Source organism: Myripristis murdjan, chromosome 21 (genome assembly GCF_902150065.1).
Source record: "Myripristis murdjan chromosome 21, fMyrMur1.1, whole genome shotgun sequence".
Classification (NCBI taxonomy): Eukaryota; Metazoa; Chordata; class Actinopteri; order Holocentriformes; family Holocentridae; genus Myripristis; species Myripristis murdjan.
Window position 1 is genome coordinate 12,051,001 of NC_044000.1, and position 19,290 is coordinate 12,070,290.

General features: G+C 40.3%; 1 protein-coding gene across 1 annotated transcript in view; it reads right to left on the reverse strand.

The window, feature by feature from the left end:
- Positions 1-18,835: 18,835 nt before the first annotated feature.
- Positions 18,836-19,290, reverse strand: part of ramp1 (receptor activity modifying protein 1) — a 58,167-nt gene continuing 57,712 nt past the window's right edge. The window contains exon 3 of the mRNA XM_030080419.1: positions 18,836-19,091. Within this exon, the coding sequence (XP_029936279.1) occupies positions 18,836-19,091 (256 nt within the window). The remainder of the gene's footprint in view (positions 19,092-19,290) is intronic.

The following is a 19,290-nucleotide window of genomic DNA, read 5'->3' on the forward strand; positions in this document are numbered from 1 at the left end:
TTCATGACCAATCAAGATTCAGAACAAGCACAGAACTGCTGCTGGTGCCCCACCGGCTGGAAAGTAAGAAGTGGGAGAATGGATTTTGTATATTTCAGCCTGAATTGAATTTCGGGTGGCACTAGAGGGAAGGTCATGAGGCCTCCAAAGCTGTCGGGGCTCATTCTCTCGGTAGCATGAATGTGCCTTTCAAATTTCATGGCAACCCACGCAGTGTTCGGACAGAGCAACTCTAATATTTTGGCCTAAGGATGGCATAAGATTAATGGCAATGAGTCATCAAAACAAAGAGGAATCATCCTTTGGGGAGTATGGATTCATTCACCAAATATCACGGCCATCCACTAATTAGGTTTAGTGATAATCTCATGTGAGAATATCTTGGCCTGAGGTTGGTGCTACAGGAAAGGTTGTTAGGTCACCAGAATAAACAGGGTTCACTCTCTAGGGAGCACAGGTACACTAACCAAATCCCACAGCAATCCACTCAAAAGATTGCGATATATCACAGTCGACATTTTTGTCTAAGGCCGCTGCTGGAGGAAAGGTGATGGTGATCAATAATTGATAGGGTTCATTCACAGACGGACACAGCCATCAGCACCAGGGCAAAAAAAGTATTCATGGATTTAACTCCAGCAGGTTAGACCTCTGTAATGGTCCCCTTTCAGGAGTCCCTAAAGAACCTCTCAGAAGCTACAGCTTATTCAGAACATGGCTGCTGGAGTTTTAACAAAAACCAAGAAAGCTGAATGTGTTACACCAATTCTCACATCTCTGCTGTGGCTTCCAGTGTGTTATAGAATTGAGTTGGAAATACCGCTGCTCATCTATAAATCATTCACTGCTTTACAGCCTAAAGACATCTCCGATGTGCTTTTACGATATGAAAACATCTCAGGTCATCTGGGACCAGTTTGCCAAGTGTTCCCATGGTAAAAAGAAAACATAGTAAAGCAGCTTATAGCTTTTATGATACACATAGCTAGAAACAACTTCCCCAACTCTGAATACATTTAAATCCCTTTAATTTAATTTAATTTAATTTAATTTAATTTAATTTAATTTAATTTAATTTATATTCTCTGTTCTTCATTTTTAATTAAATGCCTTTCTTGTCTTTGTGTATGAGATAAGCAATACAAATAAACTTCTTATGTTTAGCCTTGTTTAGCCTTTACTGGCAGGCTGTGGTTGTGCTTCTGTGCTGCAACATAAACATTCAAAGCTGTCAGACTATAAATGAACTGAAAATTATTAAATGTATACATGTCTCAATATAGAAGCAGAGTCAGTTCACTGCAAAAGGCTTTGGGTGTTTCTAAGGGTTATTTTTGAAGCGTCTATTGGATCTGACGGGCTGAATTGGGAAGCTGCACACCCAGACATGCAAGACTTCAGCAATCCCAAACAAGGTAAGAATCAGTTGGTAGAATGGCAAATAATATCTAAGTCTTTAATAGCTTCAGCTGTAGCTCATATTCCACCACTGATTTCATGTTAGTAGTAATTAGTGCAAAATATGCCCCAGTTTTAACTGAAGGAAAACTTGCCAATCGACAACTCTCAGCATTCAAGGTGGAATCACTTTAAATACTGCAGAAAATATGAGCATTATTCTGCGGTTAGGCTTTGCCCTGCTTCTCTGTGCTGTGAAGGAGTCCTGACCCGCCAGTGGAAACATTACCTTGTTTAAATATCCTTGCTTTTAAAAAAACATAATTATGGTGCAAAGCAAAGAAGCAAATTGCAGCCTTTTTCCTCTTTATTTATTCCTCGTTCAAGTGGCTGTCTTTGGATCCATTACCTTGAAGTTAAACCTTTGATTTTCCATAACAAAATCTCCTCAGCAAGTCAAAAAAGTGTATCTCAAAGCTTTTAACTGAGCAAATTTACCAGCTTAATCGACATCACATGAAGCCAAATTATATGTTATTGTCTTTGACCATGGCTGCACTTGCATACTGTAAATGATTTTGTCATTATGGTAAGGGAAATGATTCATGCAGGGATGGACGCTTTATCCTTGACCTTGTCTATGGCTTCTATATTTAGTTTTTTTATTTTATTTATTTATTTTTTTGGAATCTAATTGAGGCTGTACACAACTGACAGAATCTTTTATGTATCTAATAGAAAGGTAATTCTCAAACCATGGGGAGCTGGCAGAATCCAAACCAACTGACAGTATTGAATGCTTTAGACAAATCTATAAGCAGAGCAGCCCAAGACATTTTGGAATCCAGAGCTGGTGCAGAAATTGTACTACACATGGGCTGATATCCAGACTGATATGTGTGATATGCCTGACTGACATGGTGACTGATATGGTACTGTGATACAAGTCATGTAGAAATGCTTGATCACTGAGTTTTTTGAGCTTCCTCGTTATCACGTGGGAGGTTACTTTGCTCATATCTCTGATGCAGGCTGTGGGATAATGAACACTGATCACCAAGTCAAATACACCACTGAAGATATATTTATCAGTGGGCTGGTGGTGGCTTCTAGACACCTACAACTGTAATGGTCCTACTGTGACTGTGAACTGTGTGTGAGCGGCACTTTCATGGAAATAAAATCAAAGAATTTAGAAAGCGAAATAGTCTTTAAAACTGCAGCTGAGAATCTGGCTTTAACACACATGGATTAAGATTAAATACATTGATACTTATCACTGACATAGTTTTTACAAGAAAAATGTCCAGGTCTGTTTGTGGTAGAAGTATGTTTATATGATCTGGTTTACTTGAAGTTCTGACATTTAAGTGTAAATACCTCAACCCCTTTCTATATTTTTAACCCCTATAGGTCATTTGTAACACTCTCTGTGGCAAAAGGGAAGTGGGTTAAATCACCAGGACCTGCACTGACGGGGATGGGGCTGTTTTGGACAGAAGAATATGTCTGCATATGGTTGTGCTGACAAGTTAATGGTCAGGTTTAAGCAAGTAAATAGCCCAAGTTTTGCTTTAGGTTAAGCAAAGTGCTAATTAAATTTCACTCATAAGCTGGGAACTGAACCTTGGCAGCTGGAGCTGCAAGCAAATGTCCTGTTTGTAATCATGTCTCCTTCAAAATATCCTTTTGCAGTTGGGAAGTATTTCTCTCACTTTTCATACACAGAGCATGAATAAGCAATGGAATTAGCACATAATCAGAAAGTCAGGCTGATGATGCAAACTATGAAGACTCCACCATCAAATTACATGCTTATTGCATGTAGTCCAGACAGTCATCAGTTACATCGACATTTGGTGACTTTGCATAGTGCACCTGTTTAATTTTACACTTCAGGAAACCAGTCTTGTGTTGTGTCCCAATGAGAAAACATTAGTTCACACCACAAGCTTGTGTGTGTGTGTGTGTGTGCTTTGTTTGCAGCGTTCACTCACTCACACTTGCTTATTGTATTTTATTGTAATTTATTGTAATTACACACCTCTAACCAGTCTGCAGAATAGAAAAAAAAACACATTTATTCAAATCCAGCATCAACTGGAATGCCAAGAAAAAATGTTTAATTAATAAGTCTCAAATATGGCATAGCAATGAGAATATATTTCATTGTGTTGTTCATTAGCATATGTCATGCCAATAGTTAACGACTGCATTTTCACAATCCCCTTTACAACTTTTCTGCAACTGCTTATGAAACTAGATTTGGATAATTACATCAGTGTCATAATACTCTGAATTAGCTACTAGTGGTGAAATATGCAGTGTTCTTGTTTGCAGTTTTACAGAAGTTGTTTGCAGAATGCAGTGTTCAATGTTTTTTTCTGGTGGTTAATAATGCAAACGTTACCAAAAGCATGGCCATTTACAGAGCAGCTTTTTCACCTGTTTTGAGATGCATACTTACATACAGTACATTGATGAGGATTTCTGCTTCCATACATTCCTATTGTTTCTGATTATGAGGCTGCTGACCAAGTGTATATCACCCGTACTGTCACTAGTACCATATGAGCCGTTCTTCCCACAGTGCTGTAGCGTACAAGCGAACAAGGATAGATAATTAGCTGCATCCAGGTCTGCCTGTCTGTTCGTTTGCATATAATGAATGAGCAGGTGGTTATGCACATAAAAGTGTCCGTATATGTTCAACCAACGAATGCCTCTCTATGTCTGTTGGTCTGCTTCAAAAGCTGCCCACACATCCATTCCGCCTGTGGGAGGCATTTCATTGTGGAGTGAGATTAGCCGGGCAGGCTCCAAACACTAATGCTTTTAGCCATGCCAACTTAAACAAAGGCAAATGGAACAGGGAATAGGAGCAGAAACAATGGCTATATATCACTGTTATTAAATAAAGCAGGTGTTCTCCCCTTGTAATTCCTCTTTTTAGGAACTGCAACAAAACAGCATTCATTTCGGATGCATTTTTCGTGATGTGCAGTCTGTGTTTCTCTTTGGTTATGGTCATGAATTTCACCCAAAGCAACAATCAACAATCATCAACATCAGGATTGACAAGAAAACAAGGAAAAATGCTGAAATTGGAGCTGTGAGGCCTCAGTGTTTTGGCAGACATACATTGGAAACAATGAAATAGAACCAGGAATTGATAGTGGAAATAAGTGCTCTGTGTTGAGGCATAAAAATTAACCTTATTCCCATGGCAGTCATTTGGAACTTACATCACATTTGGGGTGAGAAACTCTACCCTGAAAATGGGAGAAAACAGCCCCAAAAGCCATGGAACAACCTCTGCTGTTTGAGCCTACTGTATATCCCTCTGGATTTCTCAGATAATCATTTCTAAGACATTTTCAGCACGGAATCTGTGAGAAATGTGTAAAACATTTGTGAAACAATATGAAGAGTCCATGGTCAGAGCCAAGACAATGACATTTTTTTTACTTTGATCGCTAGAATCAATAGTGTCTTCTTTCATCTGAAGAAAAAAAAAAAACAGTTTCATTTCAACATGTTTAATCACTGTTTAGTTTATGGGTCGGTCCCATGCTGAAGAAATATCACACAGAGAACGAAACTGTTGAAATTAAAGTACTTTATCATCATACAGAGTGACGATAAGTGGAAGAAAAAAGGGAGCACAATGAGAAAACCAGACAATGAACCCCTAATTACACTGTAATTAATCATTTTATTATATTAGTAACCCCTGCAAAATGAAGAGGCGGTGACCCTAAGGCAAGCCATCCACATTGTGCTGAGCAGTGCTGGACGCATTATTCAAAAATAGTAACACACAGGGTATGTCCCATTTGCAGGGAAGCTTCCTAGTGAGGTAGCATTATATGACTGCTTAACTGTCTCATTACTATAGAGGCATAGGACGCATCCTATTTAGGTTCCTTGATTTGGCAGGATTTTAAGAAACATCAAGTGGTTCCATTGCTGCACAGGATATCCCATAAGATGAGCCCAAACCTGATCATGCTGTAATGTAACTTGCCAAGATAGTCATCCCAACAGAAGTAGCCTTAATCAATGTAGCTATAAGGTTGCTAGCATTATGTTTATGCTGCATTGAATGCCATGAAATCTTCCTTGCAGATAAGACAGATCCATTGCTTGTTACTCTTCTATATTTCAAAAGTAACATTACAGTACATTCTGGAATCAGAAATGGTTCTCCTATAGCACTACTATCATTATATTTCTTTTGAAATGAACAACAAGTGAACAACAGCTTTGGAGGAAGACAATTTTGCTGGATAATGGTGACATACAGCACTACCACCCCAAAGGAAACAAGCATAAAAGGTAGGCCGTTGTCCCATTTTGAATATTACAATGCAGACATGTCCTCCTGTCTGTGACGTCCTGAGGACAGTAGAACAAAAAGACCAACATATCCAGTTCTACAGTTGTACCTTAATGGGACACATTATCCCTGACCACACAGTGAAGTGAACTGTTTGGAAATTTAATCCACATTCACTCTGAACAATTAATATTCATGCCGGTCGGTAACAATGTCCTGTTATCATTAGTGGAAGCCTTTTGTGAATATGGGCCACTGAACATACCCGCAAGGATAGAATCAAGTGTCCCAGAATGAAACATCTGAGGTTTCTGTGCTACTCTGTTCTGCTCTGTAAAATCTGAGTGATGCATAAATGGTTTTACGAAAGGGCATATTTTGCACAGCACTTGAATCACATTTCCCTCCAGTGACCTTGCCAGCAGTTTCTGAAGTTTTAAACAAACCTTGCAAACCAATCATTGTTTGACAAGGCAAAAAAGGAGTAGCAGTTGATTCCTGCCAACTTAAACAGCCACGGCTATGCATCCCTTACTCTGCTCGTGAAAGAAAAGGGATCAGGACTCCTACAGACAATTACACATCACTTTTTGAGAAGGAACAGAGACGGTTTGAATGGATTGTCACTAGAATGAGGATAGAAACTGAGGACATATTTATGTGCTACTTGTACAGCTGACCTGAAACATTTTGGGTTAGCATACAGTAATATGTCTTGTGAAGAAATTGTCTCTGTAGCTGCAGGTCATATTTGGCCCCTTTGGGCTGCTCTCTGTCTGTAGTGACACCATAAGCAGTTGAACAGATAAGATGTAGTGTCTCCATGCTGCCAAGACCATAAGTCTGGGGCATGCCAGACTTAGGGAGACAAGGCCAGGTGGATTGGAGCCTTTCTTGAATGCAGACCTCCAACATACTTAGTTAAGGATACCTCCTTTACATAAGGCATTGCTGGTGAGCAGTCCTTGGAATTGGTGTGGTACTACAGGTGTTCACACTCATAGCTCTCATACTCTGTTTTCCTCAGCTAAGCATCAGTAAACATCCTTTCCATAAGACCTCACAGTCTCCTGAGATCTCCTTCACTCTGAGAGCTAACCAGAACCTCACACATTTCCATCACAGCTGGCGTCACGGAACAGGATCCCAAGAAAAACAACTGATTGGTAAGTGCATAAATTCTTAATTTGCCATACATGTCAGAGTTTGACGGGATCTAAAAGAAACTGTGCAGTATGATTCGATAGGGGGAGCATCTAAAGCTTGGAAAACATCAGAGTTCAGGAACTAGGGACGCTGTCCTGGCTGAATTCTCTGAGAGCACTGCTTGTTATGTACGTGCCTTACAAAGCTCTCAGTGGATGCTCCATATCAAATTCCTACTAGACTTGGTGTGGTACTACACAGTGTTCACGCTTGTAGCGCTCATACTCTCTTCTCCTCCGGTGACATTAATAAACATCACATCACAGTAGACATCACCGTCTCCTGAGATCTCCTGAGTGTTGACTAGAATCTCACACATTTCCATCCCAAGTCTGGCAGGGCTATTGTGAAGGCAAGACCCAAGGTTATGTTTGAGTTTTACCTTCACCAGGGAGATGATACCTCCAGCAGAGTACTGGATGGATTTGCATGAGACTTGGTGGGAAGGTTTGCCACAGAAGAAGTGATTAACTTTTCAGGTCAATCAGCCTCAACAGGGCATAGCAACAGATAGAGCTAAGCACAAACATGGCCATGGTTTTCAAACAAATGCATGTGACGCCATGAAACCTGGCGGAGAGACTGGTGGTGGATCAAGGCAACATTGACCGACCTACCCTGCTGACTGGCTAAAAGGGGAATGTCCTATTACAGCACTAAGGGGACGTGGCTTAGCCTAAACAGGGCTGTAACTTCCAGCTGAGACCTTCTACTGAGTGTCCTCTTGTTTAATATCTGACACCATTTCTTTTATTTCTCTCTCTGCTGTTAAATGGAAGAAAAACCCAACAAAACATTGTTCACATATCTCATTATGATCGTACACAGCTGAATCACAATAAACATGAAAAAATTTACTGAGAGCATGAAGACTGATGCTACAATCTGTGCTGTTAACAGCAGGCAATATGAGTTTCTCCACTTTCAATGACTTAGAGACTTAGAGACTTGGAGTTTATTAATAATGGGCATTTCTTTTCAGGATCTAATTAGACCAAACTTTCTTTGTCCCTACAAAAAATGTTGCTCTGCCTAATTTGCTGCTATAAACCACTGAGCCCGTTCAACTGCCAGAGGTCCCAGTGAATACGGTTATTGTGGACTTTGGCCCAGTTCATGATAAAATAGCTGAAAATGGGGATGCTCACCTTCAAGCAGCCTTTAAAATGGTACCAAGTCTGGAAACAGTTTTCTTTTTCCTTTATTTTCCCTTTCTTAAATTCTTCTTTCTCTCTTCTTTTTGCCATCTTTTTCTTCATCTCTCCCCCTTTTCCTCTGCGTTTGTTTCTTGTTTCTTTTGCCTCTTCTTTTGCTTCTGGCTCTTCCTCTCTTTCTGAGGAGACTGGCTACTGCAAGACGCACAACCACACAGCATGAAACTGGTCTGACAAAAATGATTAATGTGACTGTGAGGATGAATTCACACAAACTTTATAAGTAGTAAAAGAGTTGGCAAAATTCTGAACCGTTCTTTTATATATTTACTTTTTTCTTTTTGCATTTACTGTATCAGAGAGTAAACTGTGGTGAGAAAAAGGAACAATAAATGAGAGAGAAGGAGGCCATGGAGCAAAAGCCATAGGACTGATTTGAAACTACAATATGAGTTTTATAAAACTATCAGAAAGCCCAGAGCAACTAATCTACTTTTTGGGCAGTTATTTACTTGTTATTTCTCCCAGCCTGCCCATCAGCAGATACAAACTTTGTTTGAGAGTCTGCTGGGAACAAGACAGAAATACACCAGAGCCGCTTGGGAATGGGAGAAATTCAATTGTGACACACCGACTGAACACTGAAAATAAAATGCATTAACATCAACAGCAGACATCTGTGAATGACATTATGGTGTCTGTTATTGGCTTGAGGCACAGGTCTATGGAGACTCCAGGAAGGGAAAATTGGGAGCAGTCACTGACAACAGGCACTCAGATGCAGGATACTCATGTCTTCTCTAATGGCTTGGAGCACTTCCTCCATTTTTTTTCCCTCCCTGGCATTGTCTTCATTTTCCTCCTTATTTAATTCTGGCATAAATAAATATATGTTTAAATAGACATCATTGATAAAAGTTGCATCCAACAGTTTCATACAAGTGTTTTTTGTTAGTGTTAGATTTATTTATTTATTTACCCATTTATTTATATTTGTGGATAATGGTGGAAATAGCTTGAGAAAGCACTGCCAGATTTCTGCTGATGGGAACTGAAATTCAACTCCTGCCTGCAATGTAACTGCAGGCAGATTTTGTCCATGTTCACAAAATTGGGTTATCTCAGGCCACAGTGAAAAAATATGTAGTCTTTTAAGTGAAGTGGTATTTCCTTTAAGATGCAGTAAAAGCACAGCCATCACAATTTGACATATCCTGTCATCCTCCATCAGCCAGGGGACAAATAACCTGTTTATAAAAACTGCATTCTGCGGCTCAACAAAACCCTGTATTCATTTGGCATGAATAACAAGGCCATTTCATTCTGAAAGGGTTACACACACACACACATGCAAACACGCACATGCACACACGCACACACACACACACACACACACACACACACACACACACACACACACACACACACACACATGCACACATTAAATCAAACCCACAACTGTTCCTTGTTTTAGCTTTTGTAAATTAAGTGGTCTATCAATAAAGTGCATGCCATATTTTGTCTAATCATTCAACTCTTGTAGCAGAAAAAGTACACTCGGCAATAAATAGATGCTGTTGAAATAGCACATAATATTACCCATGAGAATCAGACCAGGAATTTCTTTCAGTGGTGCCACAAATGTCAAACAAGCTTTGAACTATAAAAGGAGAGAGAGAGAGAGAGAGAGAGAAGGGCACAGAGTGAAGGAGAGAGAGACGGTCAGACGTTAATTTCATTCTGCTCGGCACTTTCCCATCTGTGATTCACCTTCATGTCACAGAGGTTGTTTACCTCCCCAAGGAAGATCTCCCCTGTACCAACTCTGTCCTGATGTAAACAACCCTTTGACCCATAAATGCCTTTCAGACAGGAGACCCCAAGCTGACGACAGAAACCTTCAGCATTTTAAATATACATAGATTGTGCCTTCACTTCACAGCACGAGGCTTGTCATCAGCAGTTCATAGAAAAGAACAGTGTCAGCTTTTTCTCTGTTGTACGTACATTAAATCATGACTTTTCAAAGTTTTTCATGTTCCAGACCCCCCCATTTTTTTTTTTTTTTTTTTTTTTTTTTACACTGTGGACTCCCATCTGAAGTGATTTTGCCATACTAATCCTGATATGCAAAGACATTTTGGTTTGTATAAAGTATACTTGTATAAAGTATTAAATTGTTTAGATGTCATACCAGAACACTGAGATAGATGGGTGGATTCAAAGTGGTGAGATGTTGAAAATTGTAAATTTAATTTCTCAGGAATTTGACCACAGTGAAATCAAACTAGTTTTTATTATGCTGAGGCCCCCCTGAAGCGCTTCATGGACCCCTGAAGGTCCCCAGACCCCAGTTTGAAAGCCACTGCCTAAAGCCACAAAAGGCAGGTGTTGATTTGGCTGGGAATTCTTCATGGTACCCCATTTTATAACAGGGGAAATTCTTGGGGTTCCAACCACTGTATTTTTTTTTTTTTTTTTTGAGTGACTGTTTTATTTTTTTTTTTTTATGGAATTTCTGCTTTATTGGAAGCATGAAGTGGAAAATAGGGGAAAACGGGTACAGAAAATATTGTGATGATGTGTCAAAACTCTTGAACTCCTTTCCAAACCACAAAGCAGGTATTATTACACAGTGTGTGCCTCAGTGCACAGATGCTGTAATAGTAATTCATAATACCACCATCAAGGAGCCAAAGAATTAGGCAGCACGCAGAATGATTGCAATCAGGATTGTTTTGAAGCCAAACAGACATGAAAGATGCCCTGTCAGGCTGAGAAAGAGCTCCACTGTGTAGCAGCACCACAACATGAGATGCATACAATGAACAGGAGGGCTCCTCCTCTAATTAGAGTGGAATGAATCACTTTAATGTTTTAGAAATCCCTGAGAAGTTCCAGGCAGGCAGTGACCCTAGATCAATGCTGCTGAAATGCAGACCGAGAAACACATGAGGCCAGAGGCTAGAGAACTACACATTATATTATTTATTTTACACAGTTTAAAGTACAATACAGCCAATCTAAATGACAAATGCTGCCGTGGGTGTGTTTTTTCAGTTTGGTATCTGGCATCAGGCTGAGCAACAGCATCTGTCTACAGTTAAATAGCAGTGCTCAACATCTTAGCTGTAACATAACACAGAATGAGGTTGTGTGTGTGCGTCTGTGTGAGTGTGTGTCCCCATGTGGCAGTGCCATCTCATCCTTCAAGCCACAGTAAACATTTCATCAGGCCAGTCTCACGCTCTGCAGTTGAAGATCCCACAGTCGCCTCTCTCCAGAGGGGAGAGAGATTCCCCAGGCTGCTCAGCTGAAGGAGGAAAAACTAAGAACACGCCTCAGGCACTGCCATCCACTTGCTTCATCACTGACCCCTGCACACACACACACACACACACACAACATAATGGAAATGCTCATTGTGGGCAATAAGCAGCTACTGTAAGAACTCATTTATCAGATCTTTTGCTTAAGGATGCCACGTGTATTTTAACATCAATAAATGATTACCTTATTAATTCTGAGACATGGGCATAATTACCATAAACAAACAGGATTGTCACTGGGAACAGTGGCAGCATGAGTATAATACTCATGCTGCCACTGTTCCCAGTAACAATCCTGTGCATTCCCTGTCCTACTCCACTCTCTTGGGAGTCCCTTGCAATGCAGGATGTGTTCATATCCACTTCAGTATTCAGAGTTCAGTATTTATCTGACTGATGGTGAAAATGCATGAGGGCAAAACTGTCTAAAAAATATACTAAATGTTTTTTTTTTCTTTTAAATGCTTATTTTAACTCAAAAGCATGCCAAAATACTTCATACAGATAAAAAACCATAGAATGTAGTGACACAGAGGATAAAGTAAAATTAATCAGATAAAACAAGAACACTCCTTTGTGAACACTTTCTTCAAAAGACCCTTGAAACTTCTCAAAGAAACAAGCAGGTTTACCCTTGTCCTATTTATCTGGGATAAGGAAACTGGAAGCTGACTTCCCCATCTCAGCATTTATTCGAGGGGTGTTGAGAGCAATAATGTCCTGAAAGTGTGTGTTGTGATATGCAGATCTGTGCTTTAAAAATGGATGAAATGTATAAGGTTAATTTGCCCAGCAGTGCCTTTTAAACAAAAGAAAGGCAGTGAAAGTGCACAGTGATGAGTCCGGAAGCCATCTCAGCAATAAAACATTTAATCTTTACTTTTAGGCTCCTCGGGTAAATTGTGAGCTGTGTATTTGGTGATTTCATTTTAGCAAGTGTATTTTATTAAAATTTCCAACATGCACAAACACATGGATCGATCGCTGAATATTATTTTAAAGTGTTCTCCATGGCAATAGGAAGATGAAGTGGCAAGGATGACAAGGTGCTGGGTAATAGCTGAGGAAACAAACATGGACTAAATAATGTTGATCATATATGTTAAAATTATTTGCATGCATAGTCTAAAAATGATTTCTCCTACTTATAGTACATCTGTGCATGTGTCCCTTTACTAATGTGAATGTTTCATACTGTTATGGTGCCACAGTATAATTCACTCCAGTGGTGGTATCAAAATGATGTATTTGTCAGTGACTAATGCATCGCTGACAATGTATTATTATATTATGCAAGCCATAGTGCTCACCCCTCTGGACCAAGGTTGTTTCTTATTAAAACGCACTTGAACACTCTCTGTCTCTTTGGCACGCTCTGTGTCTCTGTTTGTCCTCTCTTTCATACATACACATGTCCGCACACCTAACAAGCTGCACTGTTTTGTTCTGCGGATGGAGGCACTTGATGTACCAGTGTACACTGGATAATTCCCTGTGGTGCAGGCTCACACCAGTTCAATCCATCTAGCAGAAAAAGTAGTCAATATTCTTCTGGAAGAAACATACCCCCACAGTATATCTCATTTGCAGCCGCTGCAGAGAGATTGTGTCTACTAACGGGTGTAAGCCCCATTTAACATGAAAAGCCTAAATGCCTAGAGACAGGATTTTTACTCAGCCACATATAATCATACTTGGCAAAATCTGATTTCTGTCCCTTTTGGTTTATTTACACCTTTGGGTAAAATGTGTCCTTTGTTATCTCTGCCAGGCAGCAGCCTGAAGGCGTTTGGTCTTGTGTGTCTATGTGTGTGTGTGTGTGTGTGTGTGTCTATCCACAGTTACGCTGTCCATGAAAGCGACTGAGTCTATCAGCCTAATATATTTTGTGCACAGTTTTGACTGTTTGATGAAGAATCTCTTGTGATTGCAGCGATTCAAAACCTTTAAAGAATATTTGTTCTTGCTACCTCCGCTCCCTCTCCCTCCCTCATTCACTGTCTAGCTCACCACCACTGCTCTCTCCCCATTATCGCATACTACTGGGCCTATCAACTGAATATTCTTCTTATCTATCCTATTTTTGCCATGTTAGCCATGCTTTTTTGGACGAGTTTATAAAATACAGAACACAGAGCAGACACATGGGAGGAAAACCCTGTAAAAAGTGTCAGAGGCTGATGTAGTCTGTCCACAAGTGGCGGTTAAACAGCCAGATACTTCACGGCTGTAAAAAATGATGTCTATAAAGCCGTTGCTGAGCAGCTTGTGTTTGTGTGTGTGTGTGTGTGTGTGTGTGTGTGTTTGTGTGATAGAGAAAGAGAGAGAGAGACCTTAGTTGTAATTTTGAATTTTGCTATTGTAATTCGTGCTAATAAAGCTAATACTGCTAATACATGCTAAAAATGCTAATAAAGTAAAACAGCAGGAACAAGAAACTGTTTTCGACTTTGGGTGTTTTACTGTCCATGTTCCATACTATAGTGTATTCATTTTGAGTCTCTCCTGAGTTTTGCTCAGCACATTCAATTCCATAGTCTGAAGAAGAGGAGATACGCCTGGCATAGATCTGCACTCTGCTGAGTGCACTCTTACAGTTGTGTATGTTTTATGTGTACTTGGGTATAATTGAGGTCATGAAGACATTAGAGGCCTTGTTTTGTGCTGCGATCCATGTCTACACTGATCTGCTGTGTTTTCATGGAAAAGCCCAGTGCTGTTTGCTCCGATCTGTCAGAGGACTTTCAAGCAAAGTCTGCAGCCATTTTACATTCACATTACATTCATAATTAATTGGGTCCACGCTCCTCTGCAGGGTGACTTGAAATAAATGTGAACAGGACTGCAGTGTTGCACTATAACTGCAGTTAAAGAAAGAGAGGGGACCGCAATACAATGTTAAGAAGCAGAAAGAAATGTTTGTCAGTGTCGTTTATAGTTAGAGCAGACAGGATGTCTGAGTATCATCTATCATATGTCTATAATGTCTGCATGTGGAGACTGTGCACTCTTGGGAAACTCTTGGGTACCTCTTCTAGTGAACTCTTTTTTCTGTTCCTTGGAACAAGGAAGATTAGACTGACCTACTGACTCCTACTGACTGCTAACTAAAACATCCCCTCTTCCATTTCTTCTGCAGCACGCATGACCATGACTGGTGGGGGTTATCATAGTCCAGGAGTCACCACTTTGTCACCACTTTTAATTAAGTTTATTTTTAGAAGAACTAAACTAAGCTCAGTGTCAAATGAATACATAAAAAAGCTCAGTTTTCTTACCTTTCCTTTATACAACAAACCTTCATAAATTTATATTCTCCATTTTCATATGTTGTGGTGAAGGCTTTTTCTTTTTACCTCATTCTGTTTACATGATTTTTTTTTTTGACTCTTGCTTTTTACATACTACTTTGTCATTGCTGAAAAGTGCAGTGTATTCGTGCTGATAGTAATGAACACATTTATCTGTACCCCATATGTATAACCTCACCTTGGATATACACACAGATTTACTGACTGAGTTGTTTCTCTCTTTAAATTTTGCTGTCTTTTAGCCTCTGCTGACCTAAAATCAGTGACCTTGTTGATTTCATAATAATTGGTAGCTTGGTGCAGTGCTGCTGCCATCACGTTATCTGCTGCAGCTTCCGCAGTTGTCTGTAGCTTTGACTTCTGATTCATCTGATGATTCCTCATAATCCTTTCCCACAGGTCATCTTTCTCTTCCATAAAGACATTCAGCTATTCACCAGGCAGACTCAAATCTTTAATGAGGTGCTGCACTTGGAATAAGAGTAGGTGGAACAGGTTATGGCTGACAGAAAGTCTTTGACACTTTGAAATACATTGGTATATGTTGGTTTCTGTATTTAGCACTGAATTTTCCACTCTATTTCTAGCTTTTTTCATTTTTACTGAGCAGAAAATGGCATCATAGCTGTCTCAGTGCACCCAAAGCCTTTAAAGAGTGCTGACTTATTTGTGTACTTATTTGTATATTTTCAGCTATGATCCCCGGTCAAAAAGTGCCTACACTCTATTATTTTACTAACTTTCTTACTAGTCACACTTAACATATGTAAAATGTGTAATTGACCAACTAGGAGCCTCACAGGCCAGTTAATCAGACAAAGAGGGCAGACAGACTGGCAAGTTAGGAAGGTCATTCTGTGCAGGGTAGCACTTTTTACAGGGAGCAAGGCAAGCACTTAAAGGGAGCACAGGTTATTTGGCAGGGGGCTTTAAGCAACACACAGACAGAGAGGCAGGAAATTTGGCAGACAGTACTGATGCAATTTGAAGGGCAACAGGAAATTCAGACTTTTAACTATCTTCCAATGTAGGAAGTTGAAGTAGAAGAAAGATGCTCGTTTATAGGGTTTAAATTTTAATGGGAGAGGAACTTGGCTAAGCAAAATGTTTTCCTCACATCATTAAGGCACTCAGAGGGAAATGGTTAATGCAATGAATGGTGAAGTGCTTTTATTTGGTAACACTGAAAAGCACTGGTGGATCAGTAAGAGGACCAAAGTCCATCGCTGTACCATTGCAGACATTTCAAGGCTGCAGAGCTGGAGGTGTAATGCATGCACAGTGGAAAGTGTTATTGATTATGTATCATACACTGTTCTGATCTTTAAATGAACCATTCACCACAAATACAAAAACGATTCTGTATTTCCCCACTTACCCCAATGTTGCAATACATCCCTCCAGATGGTTTCTGTGTGATTTGGTTAGGTTTCCAGGTCACTGTGGTCTTCCCTGTCTCCCAGAACCCTAACACTGTGAAGCAGGATGGGTATGCTTTTGTGGAGCTCAAACCCTCAAAAATGTGCATGTAAAAACTCAACAGCAACAGGTCTTTGCATAAACAGTGACTCGCATATTCAGGATAATCCACAGTCCCCAGAGAAGATGGCAAAACTATATCTATCTGTCCCCAAACACTATGAATCCAAGGCAAACTTTTACAGTCACAAGAGGTTTTGTCATATGACCATGTTTTTATCACACTTTACAACTGAACTTGTCCCTGCATAGTTTCATTTTCCTCTGTACCACATTGCCTATGTATTTAAGTCTGAAGTTTCCCACACACACGTCAACCAGGCTCTCCCTTTGTAAGACATTTTATTTCTTTTATCATCATCAAAGACTTTGAAATTAAGTCAAATAGCACTCCAACAGCAAATAAGACATTTCATAGCAAACCATGACTTCTTTTCTCCAGCAGCTTTTGGCACGCAGCACAATGGAAGATCATTCTGCAGGGCAGTGTGGGTGTGTTTTAAAGTGTTTTTTGCTGACAGGCAGGTTACAGGAGGTCAATGAATCTATAAAGGAAAGAAAGCATTCAGCATTGTCAATGAGGAAACAGTTCAAACGGCACATGTTACCACACTGGGAATCAAAATCAATAGAAACCATAAGGCTGATGATACTGTGCACAACAAAAGGCAATGGCAATGGGCAGCTGCCTTCAGTTGAGATACAGAATGGCTGACTCAATCCATTTCTTTGTATATTATGTAATTAGTGTTGTGATTTTTCCCTTGTGGATTTTCCACTCTTTATTCTCTTTATCATTTCATCTTTTTATTTTCTAACGGGGAGATTTGACAACCAGAAAAGTTTCTCCTATCTCTCTCAATAGGACAAAATTGTAGTAGATAATTGTTGTCATATCTGTCCATCTGACCTGTAAAACTCACCATGGGCAATAGAGATGTTTGAAGGAAAACAGTATAGCAGGAAGATAGATAGATAGATAGATAGATAGATAGAAATTGCCTATCTGGTTTGCCTAAAATTGCTGCCTGTGTATCATGGCCTTAACAGCCTGTGCTACAAAACAATTCCACCAAGTGTGTCCACTGACATTTCTTGATTTTATAGTTTCCTTGGTGACAGAGGACAGGAGCTGCAGGAGAACACAACATCATTATGGCCCATCAAAACTGGCCGCTCAACGCATGCAACAGGCCTCATCTCTGACTTCTGCTGTCTTGCTTGCATTTGCATGACGCAATTGCTATACTGCTATCTGTGACAATAAAATCTCCTTCTGCATTATCTCTCTCGGGTAATGGCTGATTCAATAGTTCTTGGTGGACCTGAAAATGTTTTCTTTACCCATTCAACTGACAGCATTGCTCCTGGAAGTCTGATATGACGAAATGAGAGGAAAGGAACATAAAGCAGACACATTTTACTCTAGACTGACAACAAGCTATTTGAACAATTCAGAGATAAAATATAATAGAAGTCTGTTAAAATCTAGTTTCCTTTACATTTGCAGTTGTGTCTGTACAGTACATTAAAATATAACATTTGTAGCTGAGAGTCTGAGAGTTTAACTTAGTATATTGTGGTTTGTTGTCTGTGTTACAAACAGTGATGCTCCCACAGCGTTCACAAAGATGCTCGTCTCCAACAAAAGTCCAGCAGCAGTGTGTACTGGATAGTTGACTTGTTTTTACACTGGAGACTCCAGTATGAGAGGCATCTTCTCATTCATGTACTGTACACAAAATCTCTTATCCCAGGTTTCCATATTGTAACTCACAATAATGGTCACTGTCCTGTCCCATGTGTATACCAACCAAAGCACAGAATTGCCGTCCATAGTATCCTGGGCATCCGTGTCCTGTAGCAGAATATGTGCTCAGCAATTACATTCATGGTAATCAGGAATAGTAGTGAAATCCTTGTACTATAGAGTAGCATTACTGCCACAGCCAAATGTTAAGGTCCTTCGAAAGGATTTCTCATGTACATTTGTCTCCACCGGTCACGATCCTGGTCCAAATCACGTTCAGGTGAGCAATTCAACTCCTCTTTGCCCTGTCAATCAAAGACATGCCTTCAAGGCTTGTTTCAAGTTGTGTTATCATTAGATGCCGTCGGGTAGGACTTCAACAGTAGGCCGTGAGGTGTAGATGTCTTCTGATCATCACAGATCTAGAGCGAGGTTTACATGTATCCCCTCAAGCTCCTCTTGGAGATCATATGTGGTTATTCTGGCCCCCCAATCAGCAGTGGAACCCCAGACCCTATCCATAACACTCAGGACAACTTACTTAAGGTGAACCTCAGGGACAACCATAGGGACAAAAAGTACCATTACTGTACCTCTTTTCATGCAAATGGAATTCACCCACCCTTAACTTTAACTCTTCCCTCCTTCCTCTCCTCCTCATCCTCACACCATCGCTTCACTTACATGAGACAATCTCCTTGTTTCCCTACATTCTCTTCCTCTGTAGTCTCGTGCCTGCCTTTCTCCCCTCTTTCACTTCTCATTCCTCTCCTCCTTACCTGCATAATCACCTTATTCTCAATCCCTCCATTTTCTCCCAGTGCCCATACATCAACCCTCCCTCATCCCACCCCCCAAAAAAACCTACACTACACAATCCCCTCACTGCGTTTGCTCCTCCACACCACCAGTGCAGTCATGAGGAGGGTGACCAGGATGGGGACCACAATGAAGGGCCCCAGGATGCGGTTCGGGGGGTCCCTGAGGAGCCGGCCAGACATGGAGCAGTCATGGAAGTAGTGCTTGTGGACTCGGATGAAGAACTCGTCCACCAGCCTGTTGGGCCAGAAGCAATCCATCTTCAGCGCCACCAGGTAGGTGCAGTTGGTCAGCTCGCCATAGGGTCTGCATGTGGGCAACACAGGGGAAAAGTAGGAAGGGTAGATTTTTCTTGGTTAGTTTTATCAAATGAAGAAAATGGTCAATTATACAGTCTGTGAGCTCCTGATATGTAGCCGACTTCACTGCTTAAAATGAGACAACCTCACTTGTTTCCAAGGCTGATCGACAGTATTTTCTTGAATCAAGTGCCATTTTCTTGAAA